Source organism: Artemia sp. Qi Xiang Cuo, chromosome 21 (assembly GCF_049724085.1).
Source record: "Artemia sp. Qi Xiang Cuo chromosome 21, ASM4972408v1, whole genome shotgun sequence".
Taxonomy (NCBI): domain Eukaryota; kingdom Metazoa; phylum Arthropoda; class Branchiopoda; order Anostraca; family Artemiidae; genus Artemia; species Artemia sp. Qi Xiang Cuo.
The window spans coordinates 25,310,627-25,328,731 of record NC_142814.1 but is presented as its reverse complement, the minus strand read 5'-3'; the positions used below and the strand labels follow the sequence as shown (position 1 = coordinate 25,328,731).

The window sequence follows — 18,105 nt, the reverse complement described above, 5'->3', positions numbered from 1 at the left end:
AGTGTGGGTGTAAGTTTTTGTGTGTGTGTGTGTGTATGTTTTTGTGTGTATCAGCTTTTTTGTTTGTCAGTTTTTACGTGTGTGTGTAAGTTTTCGTGTGTGTGTGTATAAGTTTTTGTGTGCATGTTAGTTTTAGTGTGGATGTGTTAGTTTTTGTGTGTGTGTGTGTGTGTGTGTAAGTTTTTGTGTGTGTGTGTAAGTGTTTGGGTGTTTGTGTTAGTTTTAGTGTGTGTGTGTGTAAGTTTTTGTGTATGTTTGTGTTTTTTTTTGTGCGTGTGTGTTATTTTGTGTGTGTGTGTGTTAATTTGTTTTATTCTAATATATTTAATTCTTATAAAAGTTTTTTGTGTTTGTGTGTTAGTTTTTGTGTGTGTGTGTGTGTGTGTGTGTGTAAGTTTTTGTGTGTGTAAGTTTTTTTTGTTTGTGTGTGTAAGTTTTTGTGTGTGTGTGTGTGTGTGTGTGTAAGTTTTTGTGTGTGTAAGTTTTGGCGTGTGTGTGTAAGTTTTCGTGTGTGTGTGTGTAAGTTTTGTGTGTGTGTGTGTGTTTGTAAGTTTTTGTGCGTGTGTGTGTGTGTGTTTTTGTGTTGTTGTGTTAGTTTTTGTGTTTGTGTGTGTGTGTGTGTGTTTTAGTTTTTGTGTGTGTGTTTATTTTTGTGTGTGTGTGTTTGAGTTTTTTTTTTGTTTGATTTTTTATTTTTTTTTTTCTTTGTTTGTGTGTTTTTGTGTTTGTAATTGTTTTAGTGTGTTTAATTTGTTTCGTGTGTGTGTGTGTGTTTTAGTGTATGTGTGTGTGTGTAATTTTTGTGTGTGTGTGTGTGTGTGTGTAAGTTTTTGTGTGCTTGTAAGTTTTTGTGTGCTTGTTTGTTTTCGTGTGGTTGTGTTTGTTTTTTTGTGTGTGTGTGTGTGTGTGTGTGTGTGTGTGTGTGTGTGTGTGTGTGTGTTAGTTTTTGCGTGTGTGTGTGATTTTTCGTGTGTGTTTGTGTTTAAGTTTTCGTGTGCTTGTGTAAGTTTTTGTGTGTGTGTAAGTTTTGGCGTGTGTGTGTAAGTTTTCGTGTGTGTATGTGTAAGTTTTGTGAGTGTGTGTGTGTGTAAGTTTTTGTGCGTGTGTGTGTGAGTTTTTTGTGTTCATTTGTTAGTTTTTGTGTGTGTGTGTGTGTGTGTGTAAGTTTTTTTGTGTGTTTAAGTTTGGCGTGTGTTTGTGAGTTTTCGTGCTTTTGTGTGTGTAAGTTTTGTGTGTGTGTGTGTGTGTGTGTGTGTGTATGTTTTTGTGTGTGTAAGTTTTGGCGTGTGTGTGTGAGTTTTCGTGTGTTTGTGTGTGTAAGTTTTGTGTGTGTGTGTGTGTGTGTAAGTTTTTGTGTGCATTTAAGTTTTTGTGTGCATGTAAGTTTTCGTGTGCATGTGTAAGTTTTTGTGTGCTTCCCAAATCATAATTTTCTGAAAGGACACACCTATGAAAGGCTAAGAAATCTAGCTTAGAAAAGTCAAAAATAGCAAATTAACCATCCCAAATCATAGGTTTCAGTCAACACACACCTACGAATGGCTATGAAATCCTGCTCAGAAAATTCAAAAAATAACAACCCACACACCCACAAATCATAGGTTTCAGACATCACACACCTACGAAAGACTAAGAAATCCGGTTATGAAAAGTCAGAAATAGCAAATTACATATCCCAAATCATAGGTTTTAGACAACACTCACCTATGAACGGCTAAGAAACCTAGCTCAGAAAAGTCAAAAATAGCAAACTAGACATCCGAAACTATATGTTTCAGACATCAAACAACAATGAAAGTCTAAGAAATCAATATAATAAAATTAAAAAGTATCACTACATCCACCCCAAATCATAGGTTTCAGACACTACACACCTATGAAAGACTCAGAAATCCAACTCAGAAAAGCCTGAAATAGCAACCCACACATCCCAAATCATAGGTTTCAGACACCGCACACCTACGAAAGACTAAGAAATCCGGTTATGAAAAGTCGGAAATAGGAAATTACACATCCCAAACTATTGGTTTCAGACAACATTCACCTACGAAATACTAGAAAACCTTAGCTCAGAAAAGCCTGAAATAGCAAACTACACATCCCAAATCATAATGTTCTGACAACACATACCTATGAAAGGCTAAGAAACCTAGCTCAGAAAAGTCGAAAATAGCAAACTACACATCCCAAATCATAGGTTTCAGACACTACACACCTATGAAAGACTAAGAAATCCAACTCAGAAAAGCCCGAAATAGTAATTTACATATCCCAAATCATAAGTTTCAGACAGCATTCACCTACGAAATACTAAGAAACCTTAGCTCAGAAAAGTCTGAAATAGCCAAATACTCATCCCAAACTCGAAGTTTCAGACAACAAACACCTATGAGTGACTATGAATTCTAGCTCTGAAAAGTCAAAAAAGCAAACTACACCTCGCAAATCATAATTTTCTGAAATGACACACATATGATAGGCTAAGAAATCTAACTCAGAAAAGTCAAAAATAGCAAACTAGTCATCCCAAACTATAGGTTTCAGACAACAAACACCTATGAAAGGCTAAGAAATCCAGCTCTGAAAAGTCAAAAGTAGCAATCCACCCATCCCAAATCATAGGTTTCATAGAACACATGCATATGAAAGACTAAGAAATCCAGCTCAGAAAAGTCAAAAATAGCAAACTACATATCCCAAATCATCGGTTTCAGTCAACACACACCAACGAAAGACTAAGAAACCTAGCTCAGAAAAGTCAAAAATAGCAAACTAGTCATCCCAAACTATTGGTTTCAGGCAACATTCACCTACGAAATACTAGAAAACCTTAGCTCAGAAAAGCCTGAAATAGCAAACTATACATCCTCAAGCATAATTTTCTGACAACACATACCTATTAAAGGCTAAGAAATCCAGCTCATAAAAGTCGAAAATAGCAAACTACACATCCCAAATCATAGGTTTCAGACACTACACACCAATGAAAGACTAAGAAATCCAACTCAGAAAAGTCAAAAATAGCAAACTACATATCCCAAATCATAAGTTTCACTCAACACACACCAACGAAAGGCTAAGAAACCTAGCTCATAAAAGCCTGAAATAGCAAACTACTCATCCCAAACTATTGGTTTCAGACAACATTCACCTAGGAAATACTAGGAAACCTTAGCTCAGAAAAGCCTGAAGTAGCAAACTACACATCCCAAATCATAGGTTTCAGACAACACACATCAACGAAAGACGGGTGCTCGGGGAGAGCCTTTGAGGGTCTGTGGGTCCCTTGAGGGTCGGTGGTCCTTTGGGAGCTCGGGGGGACCTTTGGGGACCGGTGGTTGGGCTTGGGGGGTCCGGGGTTGGCATTTGGGGGTCTGGGTAGGCCTTTGGGGCGCCGGGAGGGTCTTTGGGTGCCTGGGGGACATTTGGGGACCGGTGGAGGGCCTTTGGGACCCCGTTGGTCCTTTGGGAGCTCGATGTGCCTTTGGGGGCCCGGGGATGGCATTTGGGGGTCTGGGTGGGCCTTTGGGGCGCCGGTGGCCCTTTGGGAGCTTGGGGGGCCTTTGAGTGTCCGGGGGGACAGTTGGGAGCCTGGGGGACATTTGGGGCCTGGGGATGGCCTTTGGGGGTCTGGGTGGGCCTTTGGGGGCGCCGGTGGCCCTTTGGGAGTTTGGGGGGCTTTGAGGACCGGGGGCTTCCTTCGGGGTTGGTGGTAGGAGGATTGGAACCCTTTGGGGTTGGGTTAGAGGACCTCACAACACTGTTCAAATGAAACTTGTGTATTATAACGACCACAGAGTTTCACCATTAAATTCTCTTCTAAAATCTCTTCAAAAATCTTCTTTTAAAATGTCTCTATCTGTTTCGCCGAAATAGTTCCATAACCTGTCTAAAACGGTTTCGCCCAAATAATCCCTAAACGTAAATTCAGCGTGTTCCTTTGTTATTGGCATCTCTGCGCTAACGCATTTCAAATTAATATGAAACCTTTTCGCGCGCTAAAACAATTCATCGCTAAGATGTTTCTTGCCTAATTGTTTCCATGGCCTTTGGTTATTAATATCCTTTGGAGTTCGACCAGTAGAACTGTTCCCGAGGCAAAGACATTAATGATTTGGATCTATTCCTGGAGAAATTGTTTCTAGGCGAAAATTTTTAAAGTCTGACAGATGATGTCATTGATTGATTGATCTGTCAAGAAAGGGGAAATTAATTTGTTGTTTCTAAGGGGACTTATTGATTCACGATAGGTGAATTGAGGCCGACAGTACAGGTGTTCTGACTCGTGACAGCACCACGTGGTTTATGGTTTTCAAAGTGAGAAAGTTCCTGTTTTTTAAAATTTTCACTGACAAAAACCATAAAAACATACAAAAATGTGACAAAGTTCCTGTTTTTTCATTCTCAGTGACAAAAACCATAAAAACAGACATAAATGTGACAAAATTCCTGGTTTTTCAAGTGAGAAAATTCCTGTTTTTTCATTCTCAGTGAGAAAACCATAAACCACGTGGTGATCGTCGCGCTGGTACCCCCTCCTCTACTCATTTCTGGTCTTCGTGAACAAAAAGCTCCTCCCACTTATTTCTGCCTTAGCTTGTCTCGCTTGTCTAGCTTGTTTCTGCATTAGCTTTATTTCCGTTTGTTTCAATGCACTTTGATGGAAACAGTCGGAAACAGACTAGCCTGTCTATCATATCTAACATGTTTATATCTGCCAAAACGTTCTCCGGAGCACTCGCACCCCGGTCCGGGTTTTTATAATGGGTGAGATAGTAAATGATCATACTGGATAATATATGAACTGTGATTGAGGTGTTCAGTTACAGAGCGCGAAATCTCTAGTCGCTGTAGAAATCGATCTCAAATCCCATTTGATACCAGGTAGTGTTTTGGGTCGTACCTTTAATAATGGTGCTGGGGGGGGGCACCCCTCCCATTGCGAAAATCTTTTCTTGTGCAGGGAAAGAGATTATATTCACATGTGTACCAGCACAGAGGTGTAAAAGAGGGGTGGGACATCATGATTGTCACCAGTAAGTTTCTTGGGGGAGGGGGATTGGCAAGTGCTACCAGTAGCTTTGTTTTTACAGACTAAAAATGGTAATACTTCTCACTTTCTATTTACATAAAAATGTCTTGTTGTTTCCAAGGCGGTGTCTCCCCCTATTGGTCTCCATGGAGAACATACCTTTAAAACAGGTTGGTCCAGAAAGTTTGCTTTCAAACCGTGGAAATAATGACTCTACAAAATGTTCTTAATTTTCCAACCCCGCCATTCCTAATAAATATTCGAGGGGTGTTTTTTTTTCAGGGAAGAATATTGTCGTCGAAGCATCTTTTTACGAATACGGCAATTGAATGTAACAAACGGGAATTGGAGGAGGGAGTAGAAGCCTCCCTTCAAATTGAAGAGAGCCACGGGATAAAAAGCTAGTGGAAACTAACTACAAGTAAAGAACAACCCTTACAATTGAAATCAAAAGTCTAAAAAAGTTTCAATTACAATATATGCAACAGACAAATTTATTATTATCGCTGATTAAAAATATGCGAAATGTCTTAATTTTCAAGTTACTCATTAAGACATACTAGCACATAAAAATTTTTACAATTAAAGTGTGACTTTGTCATACTTTCCCTGCGGATCTTCCCTTTGAGAACAGCTTAGCAAACGGATCTTGGCAATTGTTTTAGAAGTTTTAAGTGCCAGATACGACCTTTAGCCCTGACAACAACAGCTTGTAGTTTAAGAAATTTTTAACTTAGAATACCAAAATTTATACCTATGTGAAGATGAATATGAATTCAAGTTACATTCATGCACCGTACACATAGAACATGTAAAGCTACCATGTACTTACACAGATGAAACTTGATACTGCATTAGCTGTGCTGCAACGACGCTGAAAGATGTTTTCGAGTCCAATAGGAAAGCAAAGATAAAAATTGGGACACATGGAATTAAACAAGCAAATTATTGCAGGAAAAGAAAGTGATATGGCAATGCCAAAAAATACAGTAAAATTAGGCTTTAGAAACAAAATCAAAGAAAAAAAAATCGAAGTAAAATGGTAAAAAGTAAGGTTAACTTTTTTCCGAAACATATAACACGTAACATATTTTGCATTTTGGATTGTTACATCATATAACTTTTGAAAGGAATAGATGTTTAAACTTGAAATAAAAGATTAAAAATAAATCTATATTAAAGGTGATATTAATTAGTGTGCGTTAGAACTTCACTAGCAAAGCTCATTAGAAAAACGACTTCCTTGAGAAATGAATGAACACCATAAAAGAAAAAAACAATATGTGCGTTGTGCTTAAGATTTGGTGTTTAAAGCTTTAAAATTCAGATTCATATAGCAAGCTAGAAGAGTTTTATTCCAAGCATACGAGTATGTATATTTGATTTAGTAAAAGTAACGTCAGAGAATCATTCACTAAATATGTGAATCAAAACAGAGCTAATCAAAGCTATATTGAAATCGTGGTATTGTTTTAATCATACATTTACGTAAAGTAAAAGAGGGAAGGGCTAAGAGTGAAACTCCACCCCTTACCCTCTGAGATTAGCGGCATGACATTAATTTGATGTTAGAATAATCCCCATCTCTTTCCCATTTATTGGTTAGATCGTAACCGGAGTTGTTTTAAGGTTACTTCTGAACCCAAGTTGTATATGTATGCACAATTTTATAAAGTTTCCAATATCGAAAATTGCAATGAAAAAAAAAAAATCAGAACTTGGGATTACCAGATCGACCAGTCTTGTTTTTTCCCTAGAAATTTAGAAGAGATGCAGAATTTTTATTGTAATTCCTTGCAAGATATTTGTATCAATTCCAATATTACATAATTCCTTAGAGGTTTACAGATTCCATTTTTTAATTCTAGCAATAACTATTGGAAAAAAAAAGAAAAACAAACTATAGCTAAGTGCTCTCTCATACGCCAACGGAAGAACTGTGTAAATTTTCAAGAAAATTTTCTTCAATTTTATGGTTGGATATCCTTACTTCTTTTCTACCGACAATTATTGAGATGTGGACTCAATATATAATTAAAAAAAGTCTGGGGCCAGATTCAAACATCATGAGACGTCTAAAATGCAATCGAGATATTTTTAATTCTCTAGAGATTTAAAAATAATAAACATAGTGTACAATCTTTGCTAAAAAAAAAAACACCCAGAAAAGTGGCTTCGCGTGCTTATTGGTTGTAGAAGCAAGAAGCCTTATGGAGAGAAGGAAATTCATGTTAAGCTTGAAATATTAAGCATCTGCAGACAAACCATTATACCTTGTTATGGTTATCAGACTAACAACGCTTCTTGAATGCTCAGGTCCTTGGATCGGAAACTATTAACTTGAATAAAATGTTTTTAGATAACATATTTTTTTGATTTCTTCGGAAAAAAAAGAAAAAGAAAATAGAATACTGGTCATGACAGTTCCCACGTCTCATAGCTAAAAAACAAGGGTTCCGTTTGACACTTGAAATAAGCGATCTTGGATCTAATAGCATTAAAAAAAAATTTTTTTGTCTACAGTCTAACTATTCTATCTTCTATATATATATTCTATGTGTCATTGAACACATTTTGCATGTTCCATGGACATTAAGTTGAGGAGGGCTGGAATATAACAGTTACAAGAACTCAAAGTATAAATATATACGAACAATAACGAAAAGTCCTATACTATCCTTTGAAGATTTATGAAACAAATCTTAAACCACACAAGCTAAGCTACTCTTCATGACCCCGCCTTCGCGCATACGAAATGACAAATGTTTAGCGCATAACGACGAGAAACTATCGCTCTGCCGGTCTGCGAACTTCCCAAACAGCGCGCTATGAATGTGTGTCATGTTTGGAGGAACTTTTCGCTACTGTTCGTACATATATATATATATATATATATATATATATATATATATATATATATATATATATATATATATATATATATATATATATATATATATATATATATATATATATATATATATATATAATATATATATATATATATATATATATATATATATATATATATATATATATATATACTTATACTGTGCAAGAACGATAGGAATACACACACCTGCTGCAAAAATCAGCGAAGAATGATCTGATTGACATTGCGGGAAATAACTGAGTATTTCACAATGTATCATAATTTATAGAACGGAAATCAATTATTTTTGATAAACTACTAATCTTGCCAATTAGATAATCGTCAACTGCACAGATTTACCAGCAGTATTGGTGGCCTATCCATCAGACAAAATTTTAAAATGGATATTTCCTCTTAAGATAAGTGGTAAACCCATCATTTTTGACATGTAAACAAGTGGGATACAGTTGGTGGCAAGTAAAATTGCCCCCCTTAAGACTATTTGAACTTAAAAGACATAAGCACCAACAACATCCAAGTAGAGAGAAGTATAGTTATTTACTGGCTTTTTGACAATAAAAACAATGTTGTGCTCTTTTGAAGCTTACAATAGCTGTTTTATCAGAAGATTTACTTCTATCTACAAGTCAAAAAAGAATAAACAAGGAAGAGTGTTTTTGAAGACAAGATTTTTGTTTCGTCCTAATGTTTATTACATTCATGAGTATTCATTAACTTTTTTAAATGTAAGTCAATAAATAAAATATAATATAATAATATAAAATATAATGAACAAAATATTGGTAAATAAATTGTTTTCTTACCTGAAGAAAAAGGAAATTAAAGAAACGCAGACAACTAATAAATCCAGCAAGTTGAATGCAGATCGACAGAATGCCCCCTTGTGGAATATCAAGCCATAAGAAATAACCTTTAGGGCTATTTCAACAGAAAACACACTTGTGAAGAAGTAGTCAAATAAGTTCAGGATCTGCAAAAAAGGAAAAAAATCTTTTTGATATTGCTACGAAATGGAAATTTAAAATGACAAAACAAACTAAAGTGGCAATAATGTAACAAGACAGTTCTTTGCTAGTTTTTTATTCAGCGCTTAACAGTAATTAATTTAAAAAACCGAGATAATTGATGAAAGTAAAGAGCGAAATTGAAACTTAAAACAAAATAAGTTATTGCATCGCGGTTCATGCAACATATTTTTGAAAAGCTTTTTGAACTAAGTGGCTTGTGATGTTCTCCTATATTTGCATAGTTCTGGAAAACTAGTACTTTACTGAAAACTAAGCTTTCTTCAGTCTTTTATAGAGTTAAAATCGTATCATAAAATATGTTGACTCCGTAGTCGGTAAAGACTATTGAGAGCTTTATGAATTATTCTTTTATTTTCTGCAGGCCACTTAGGGATTTTTCTTGTTTCTGTTCCTTTTTAATGCGTCGTTTTTGTGTTTTAATCAAGTACTAGTTTTTCAGAATTCTAAAAAAACACCAGTCACCATTTGAACAGTGCTTTTAATAGGTTATTAAAATTGCTTTCACTTTCTATTTTTTTTTTCCAGGAAGCAATTTATGATGGCACCAGTGTTTCCGATGAAAAATGAAACAAAGAGAAAGAAAGAAACTGGGCGAGATCAGAAGTTTTTGAAGTCTTGGCTGAAAGAAAATAAATCTCAAGGGTGGTAAAATAAAGTCACTGGGGACCCATACAATGCATTTTGCTATGCATGCAGTGTAAAAATTCTGGCGCATGAAAGTGCAATAAAAAAACATGCAGAAGGACTTGGTTACAAGAAGAATGTTACTCTTATTGAACAAACTGTGTCTGTAAAGGCCTTCACGGGCAGTAATAACAAGGAAAGAGTTCAAAAGAAGGTCGTCAAGAGTCAGAGATACAGCTTGCTGCTTTTTTTGTGGAACATAATATCCCCTTTGCCACTACTGATCACCTAGTCAAGACACTGAAAGTAATAGCAAAATGTTCGAAAGTAGAACAAGACATAGAGCTTGGTAGAACAAAAATGACTTCCATCACAAAGAAAATTCTACACAAGGATGAAGATTCTCAGATAGTTGTAGAGATCATATCTCAGGGACTCATTCTTTAGTTTACAACTAGATGAATCTACCAACATCACATTGGATAAATACCTGTGTGTTCTATCAAAATAAGCTAGGAAGAGCGATGGGAAGATCTGTGCAGATTTGCTTGGCATGATTAAACTTGAACCTACCAATCTTTCTGCTAATGGTATTTTTTCACAGTTAAGAGATTTTTTCGTTTGCAAAAATATATCTCTGAACCAGATTGATCGCCTGGCCTTTGATGGTGCGTCTGTGTTGGTTGGGGGCAACAGCTCCGTTAATCAAAAACTCAAGGATTCAGAGGACTCTAAGGACCTAGTGCTTTTAAAATGTATTTGCCATTCAGTTCCATGTATGTGCTGCTTCTGTTGCTACAGCCGAGATACCAAAGAATGTCGGGAAGCAATTTTGAGGATGGTTGTTAATTATGTTACTTTAAGTTCAAAAAGAACTGCGATTCTTATGGAGTTTCAGGAGTACTATAAAACATCCTTGAAGAGACTACTTAAACTCGCAGACACGATATGGCTTGGTGCTCACCAGTGCATTGTGAGACATCTTGATCTTTTGAGTACCCTTGAACAGTTATTCGTGCTAGCTTCAGGAGAAGACCGGCAAGCTGCTGTAGAAAAATCTTGCTAGAAATGGAAAACCCCTTCACAAAATCGTATTTGCTTTTTTTTAAGTATGCTCTCAACGACTTCAACTCCTTCAAAGCCTTTTTCCAATCGGCAAAAATTCTCATCGAAGATTTGCAGTCTGAGTGTGAAAAGTTCATCAAGACTCTGTGTAGCAACTTCTTCCAAGAAAATTTCCCAGAAACTGTACAAAGCTCAATCCATCAAATCCGAGCCATTACAAATCATTAGATGACGTTTTTTAGGAGACGAATGCGTGGAGTCCTTATGACATCAATGCAGAGTGGTAAAATAGCCCCTGAGGACCACTTGACCGATTTCCAAGTCTCATGCCAAAACTCACAGATATTGACTCCCAGTGGCGCAAGCTGCCATATACTTTTAGTGACTCAAAAAAGGAAGATATTAGAAAAATGACTATAGACTTGATGTGGAGAAAAATAGTGAAAAAAGTAACTTCACCGCCGAAAGAGTTTTACCAGACCTGGCAGGACTCGATAAGAGGGTGCTCTCCCTACCGCAATCGAATGAAGACTTCGACACAATATTTTCTTGGATGAATGATGTCAAGTCAAAAAAACGGAATAGGTTGAAGAAAAAAAGTATTAAAACCGTCATGGTTACAAAATCACGACTAAAAACAAAAGATACAGTTTGCTGCAAATATGTCCCTACAGACAATCATATAAAGCTCCACAATACCGAGAACCTCTATTTAGGCTCTTCACCCCCTAGTCAAGAAGACGAATTTGAAAGCGAAGATGAAGTAGGTCAGTGAATATGAAATGATTTTTATATTTTTTTTAATGTATGTGAAGTAAAATTCGGATGATGAAATAAGAATATGTTTTCAAAGTCCGTCAACCGCTTCGAGAAGAAAGGCAACTTGGAGCGAAATGGAGTTTCAATAAAAAAAAACAAAATTTTGAACCAAGATCCTTTTCCTGGACAAGAAAAAGCCTTTTTATTTATTCTCTATGCTATTTTTGGTAAATTTACAGTGGACCTTATAATTTAGCTAATATGAAAGTGAAACCGTCATTTGATACCTTTTAATGCTCTTTCATAATTCAATAATAGCTTCTGAGACTAATTACGTCTTGAGCCCTTAAAGGGGCTCCGAAGGTATTTTATATGAATAATGAAAGAGCGTAAAAAATATCAAATGATGTTTTGAATTTCATCCTAGCTAAATAATATGGCCCACTACATATTTACCATGAAATACCATGAATTGGAATATATCCTGAATTGTCGACAGCAAAGTTTCAAATTACAAAATTCAGAGCTATTTTGTCGACGGCATTTGAAAAACCTGAAACGGTAGGAAAACGGTTTATATTTGATTTGACTAGTGAATGAGGTTTGAACTGTTATAAATAAGTATTTTTGGAATATATTACTCTTGAACAACCTATTTATAAACTAGTGATATAATTTTAACCACTATTGTATGACTTAACTAGTGTTGATAACTTCTTTGTGTGGTTACAAAAACGAAATACCTTTGGGGCCCTTTTAAGGGCCCATGGAATTGTGAAAAAGCATAAAAAAGGCATTAAATGACATTTTCACTTTAATCTTAGCTAAATTATAAGCCCCACTGCAAATTTACCTATTTTTACTTTTGCTTTACCTTATTATCTTGTTTGTGAGACTTGGGAGAAAAAACCGTGGCATAGCATAAATCTGTCCAAAAAAGCATAATTTTGTTAACAATCATAAAAATTGTTAAAAGACAAAAAGCATAATCCTTTCCGTCCGACCTGCCAACACTGGATTAGTGTATTAATTATTTTGAATTAATTCTTGGTGAATGATGGTGATGGAAGCTGCTCATAATTGGTGGGTATATATACAATTTTGGTTATTTTCATTTTTTTTGTATCTATTTCTCAGGTGACACTAGAAAAGGGATGCCATAAGTTCTTATGGCAGGCGCACTCACTAGCTAGGGTCAGGAATTTAAAGCGCCGAAACCCATATGGTCAAGTATGTATTCCTCTGAGGAGCCCGGATGTGAGGTGATCACCTGGGGAATATTTTATTAGATCTAAGGTGCCTTTGCTTGTAGTTGTGCAACGAATTACATTTATTAATGTTAACTTTGCTCGAGTTTGGACATAATTATTTTGCTAATACATTTTGGCTAATGCAAATGGCGCATGCAGAGCTGACTTCACGTCCCTCTGGATATCTGGCTAGCCGTCGGAGAGCTCAGTGCAACTAGGGACAGATGGGCTAGCAACCCTCCTCCTGAAATTACTTGCTACGAAAGGAACTGGATATACAGCCTCGGATGCCCCACCTACTATCCTAATTGGATCCATGCCTGCCCAAGGACGTACCTCTGTGAACATCGTTGACCAAGGTGGCATTAATGTCACCACCTGGAATGCCCTGACGCTGAACCAGCCTGGTTCTAAGCTTCTTTTAGAAAAAGAAGTAAGAAGATACACAGTGACGATCGCAGGAATAACAGAAACTCACCTTACGGGAAGCAGCGAAGAAGATATTGGAGAAGGGCGGACACTGCTTTGGTCTGGCAGACCCCAAAGAAGAGGGGGAGTTGGCCTTGTTCTCAACAATCGGAAAGCCCTATTGTCAATTACGCCTATCTCACCACGTCAACTGAGAGCGAGAATTGAAGGCAAGCACGGGAAGATACCTGTTCTTACCTTCTATGTACCGACAAACGAGGCCCAAGATAAAGATAAGGACGACTTCTATGCGGTACTGTCCTACGAAATCTCCTCCGTACCTCCACACGACTACCTCCTAGTCCTAGGAGATTTTAACGCTGGTGTGGTTAACGGCTCTGGTTTGTACGATGCTGCTGTTGAACCTGTGAAAGTTGACACTCTGAATGATAATGGTGAGCGGCTGCTCAATTGCTGAATCGCCCACGCTTTATCAGTCACAAATTCTTGGTTTGTGAGAAAAGACATTACGAAGTACATATGTCACAGCAATGATGGCAGGAAAAAAAGATGCTTGACTACACCATTGTTCGACGACGCTGGCTTTCGTCTGTCAAGAACTGCCACTCAAACAGAGGTGCCGAGCTCGGCAATGCCGACCATCGTCTCGTTTCTGCAAGGATAAAACTCCGGCTGAGGGCCAATAAGAGTAACTCCTCATCCACCAAGAAGGTAGACACCTCTCGACTGAAGCAAGATCCCACGGTTCACGAGCGGTATATGGTTGAAGTCCCTAATCACTTCGAGGCTCTCCAGCAGTGTTCAGAAAGCGAGTCAGCATGGACCACTTCCAAAGACAATGTTCTCAGAGCAGCTATCGAAGTTGTGGACTCGAAGCCGCAAAAGAAGAAAGAGTGGATTAGCAGCCAGACGTTTGAAATAATTGAGCAGAGACGGCGAGCGAGATTACGAGGAGATATGACACCCTACAGTCAGCTCAACAATCAACCCAACTCTCTACTTCACAAGGACAAGACAGACTTCATTGCAGGTAAGGCCGCTGAGCTCGAGCAAGCTGCCCAAAAGAAAGACATTCTCCGCAACATTCAAGATCCTGCGCGAGCTGACTAGCTAACATACCATGACGTCCACAAGCCTGAAAGCAGCGAATACGATCAGGCTTAATGTGTTGGTCCCTGGGAAAAACACTTTAATAAGCTTCTAAACTAAGATCCTCCTGGTTGCATTGACTCAGGGCTTGTTGCCGCTGCTGCAGAAGCTACCCCTGCCCCCAACGGTGCCGAATTTTGTCTTGTGGCGTTTTCACGGTTTTAAAAGATCATATAACGAAAACTCCTGGGTCGACACAATCCTTTGGGGTCCGGGGTAAGTGTTGTAAGTTATGCCTGGGTGGCATATACAGCTGTTATGGAAGGGATGCTCGTATAAACTTCAGAGAGGGCTCATTTGACTGGAAATTGAAATTTCTAGTTTAGTTTTTAAGAGTCAAAAGAAATCAGAGGGCAAATACACCCCAACACCCCTTTTTCCCCAAATGTATTCGATAAAACTTTTGAGATAGCCATTTTGTTAAGAATAGTTCAAAGGTCAGATTTTAAAAATCCCGTGTCGACACAACCACCCAGGACCCGGGATGCAGGCATTTTAAGCTATGTCCTGGTGCCGTATATGGTTCTTATGAAAGGGATGCTCGTATAAACTTCAGAAAGGGATCATTTGAATGGAAATTAAAAGTTCTAGTTCATTTTCTCAGAGTAAGAAAATTCGGAGTGCATCTAGCCCCTCCCGCCCCTCCCACCCTCCACGCCGTTGGGTTCACCGGATGGATAAAACAATCCGATAAAATTATGAGGTGACCATTTTGTTAAAAATAATTCACACATCATATATTAAAACTGTGGGGTCGACACAATCCCCCAGGGCCCCGGAATAGGTGTTGTAAGTGATACTCTGGGGGTATATATGGTTCTTATAGAAGGGATGCTCATATAAACTTCAGAGAGGGCTCATTTGATTGAAAATAGAAAGTTTTAGTTCACTTTTAAAGAGACAAAAGAGACCGAAGGACAATTAGCCCCCTCCCCAAGCCCTTTTTCCCCAAATCCATTCGATAAAAATTCTTAGATAACTATTTTGTTAAAAATAATTCAAACATCAGATAATAAAAACTCCGAGGTTGACACAAACCCATTTTTTCATTTTGATATTGTTGCTTTGATACCAGTTTTGATACTTTGATCAACATTTGATTTTTTTTTAAGTTTGATTTTGAAAAAAGGAATTTTTAAAAACTTGAAGCTGTTTGCAATCAAAAACAAACAAAAGTTAATTAAAAAAACTTTCCGAAAAATAAGTTTTTCAAAGAAAAGTAAAGGCCATTTTAAACTTAAGCTCAGCAGATTCAAATACCTGTTAAAATTCAAGCTAAAAAATGACCAGAAATTACTATTAAAGAATAAATGAAACCTAAAACGAACAGAAGCTAAATAAACAATCATAGCAAAAAACATACAACAAGTAATAATATAAATGAATAAATGGATCTTGAAAGCGAGTAATGCTTAGATTGAATATGAAAATCAAGCTTAAAATGAAAAAAAATATTTTGGTATTGAAGTATAAATGAAACTTAAAATGAACGAAATAAAATAAACAATCAATGCAAATAAATATACAATAGATATTAATGTAAATGAATAAATAAATCTTAAAACGAGTGAAACTTAAATTCAATATGCAAATCAAGTTTGAAAGGAAAAAAAATCACTACAAACAAGAGTTTGGGTATCGCCTCCTTCTCTCACTGTAAAAGTCTAGAACCTACTGCGTCATTGGCGCTTTACAGAAAACTATATTCTTATTGAACAGTCTTTGAAAGTATAAACAACATCAAATAGAATATTTGATGTATAATGATATTAACTGTTGAAAGATCCATCAGTTAAAGAATTTTTTTCACTGTAATTTTATTTTTATTTTCAATACTGTAAGAACTGGAAAAGAAAATATTTCTAATATAATTCGTTTTCAGTTAAGCGCCAATGACGCAGTAGGCTTTTGGTTTTTATTTACAGTTAAGGAAGGGGCAGTATCCAAACTCTTGTTTGTAGTGAAACTATATTCATCTTGAACAACTTTTGAAAGAACTAATAAATTAAACTGAATATTTGATGTATAAAGATATTAATTGCTGAAAGCTCATCAGTCCAAAATTTTACTATAATTTTAATATTTATTTTCAATATTAAGTACAAAAGAAAATATTTGTAATAAAATTGGTTTCAAACAGTTTGTGGTAACGAACTAGGAGCAACCCGGCTCAATAGTAACCGAAACTCTAAAAAACGGGATCTTGATACCAATAGATACATCAAAAGAAACAGATTTTAATATTGATTTCAAATATATAAGTTTCGTCAAGTTTAGTCCTACCCACCAAAAGTTACGCACCTGAGAAAATTTGGCTGATTTTTGAAAAAGGGGGAAAGACCCCCTAAAAGCTATAGAACTTTAATGAAAATGGCAATATCAGATTCAGCGTATCAGAGAACCCTACTGGAGAGGTTTCAAGCTCCTATCTGCAAATATGTGGAATTTTGTATTTTTTGCCAGAAGAAAGATCACGGACGCGTGTTTATTTATTTTTTTTTTTTTTCAGGGGTGATCGTATCGACCCAGTGGTCCTAGAATATCGTGGGAGGGCTCATTAAAATGGAAATTAAAAGTTCTAGTGCCATTTTTAAGTGACTAAAGAAATGGAGGACAACTAGGCCCCCTCCCACGCTCATATTTTTCCCAAAGTCACCCGATAAAAATTTTGAGACAGCCATTTTGTTCAGCAGGGTCGGAAATATAATAAATATGCGTTTTAGGATGACTTAATCCCCCAAAGTCCTCGGGGGGAGGGCTGAAAGTTATGAACTTTACCCAATGAATACATATAGCCTAGTATTGGTTATTGGGAAGTATACAGACGTTTTCAAGGGGGATTTTTTTCTGGTAGTGTGGGGGGGGGGTATGTGGGAGGATCTTTCCACGGAGGAAGTTTTTATGGGGGAAGGGAAATTGCTATGAAGGGACGCCGGATTTCCCAGCATTATTTAAAAAAAAACGATAAGAAATTAAATAAAAAAATAAACAAGTTTTTTAACTGAAAGTAAGGAGCAAGATCAAAACTTAAAACGAACAGAAATTATTAAGTATATGATTGGGTTCGCCCCCTAGTCAATACCTTGCTCTTTAAGCCAAAGATTTTTTAGTACTTTCATAAGAGCTATTTATTCTAATTAAGTGCCTTTGTGATTGAGGGGTCCTTTTTAAAGAATTGGAACAAAATTCAAACTTTAGAGTAAAGAGCGAGGTATTGACTAGGGGGCCAACCCCCTAATATACGTATTAAAAATATATGGATATAGAAGTTCGTTACATATGTTAATCTGTAAGTTATGTATATTTATTAATAGTAAAAACGTTCGTAAATAAAATTAAATAACTTTCGAGAAAGCCATTTAACCAAATAAAAGTAAAATTAATATGCAATTTTTTTTTGATTATTCATGTACGGTGAGTCAAATAAAAACCTCCATTAATTCAAAAACATTCAAAAATTAAATGAAAAAACAAGCTTTTTTAACTGAAAGTAAGGAGCAACATTAAAACTTAAAACGAACAGAAACTGTTCCCTATTTGAAAGGGGCTGTCCCCTCCTTCACGCCTCGCTCTTTACGCTAAAGTTTTTATTGTTTTAAAGAATAGAGTTGTGAGAAAGAGTCTTGAGGCGTTGAGGAGGGGACAGCCCCTTTCATATACGGAATAATTTCTGTTCGTTTTAAGTTTTCATGTTGCTCCTTACTTTCGGTTAAAAAAAATGTTTTTATTTATTTAATTCAGTAAAGCGCCAATGATGCAGTAGGTTTTAGACTTTTACAGTGAGAGAAGGAGGCGATACCCAAACTCTTGTTTGTAGTGATTTTTGTTCGTTTAAAGCTTGATTTGCATATTCAATTTAAGTTTCACTTGTTTTAA

At 36.5% G+C, this 18,105-nt stretch overlaps 1 protein-coding gene across 8 annotated transcripts in view; it reads right to left on the bottom strand.

The window, feature by feature from the left end:
- Ca-alpha1D (Ca[2+]-channel protein alpha[[1]] subunit D) overlaps positions 1-18,105 on the bottom strand; it is a 401,670-nt gene that overhangs the window by 189,680 nt on the left and 193,885 nt on the right. For 5 of the 8 annotated variants that reach the window (XM_089106795.1, XM_089106796.1, XM_089106799.1 and 2 more), the window contains exons 20-21: positions 8,729-8,895; positions 5,865-5,906 (exon numbers count right to left, since the gene is read on the bottom strand). In XM_089106795.1, the coding sequence (XP_088962921.1) occupies positions 5,865-5,906; positions 8,729-8,895 (209 nt within the window). The remainder of the gene's footprint in view (positions 1-5,864; positions 5,907-8,728; positions 8,896-18,105) is intronic. The other 3 variants (XM_089106801.1, XM_089106798.1, XM_089106797.1) reach the window with 1 other exon arrangement.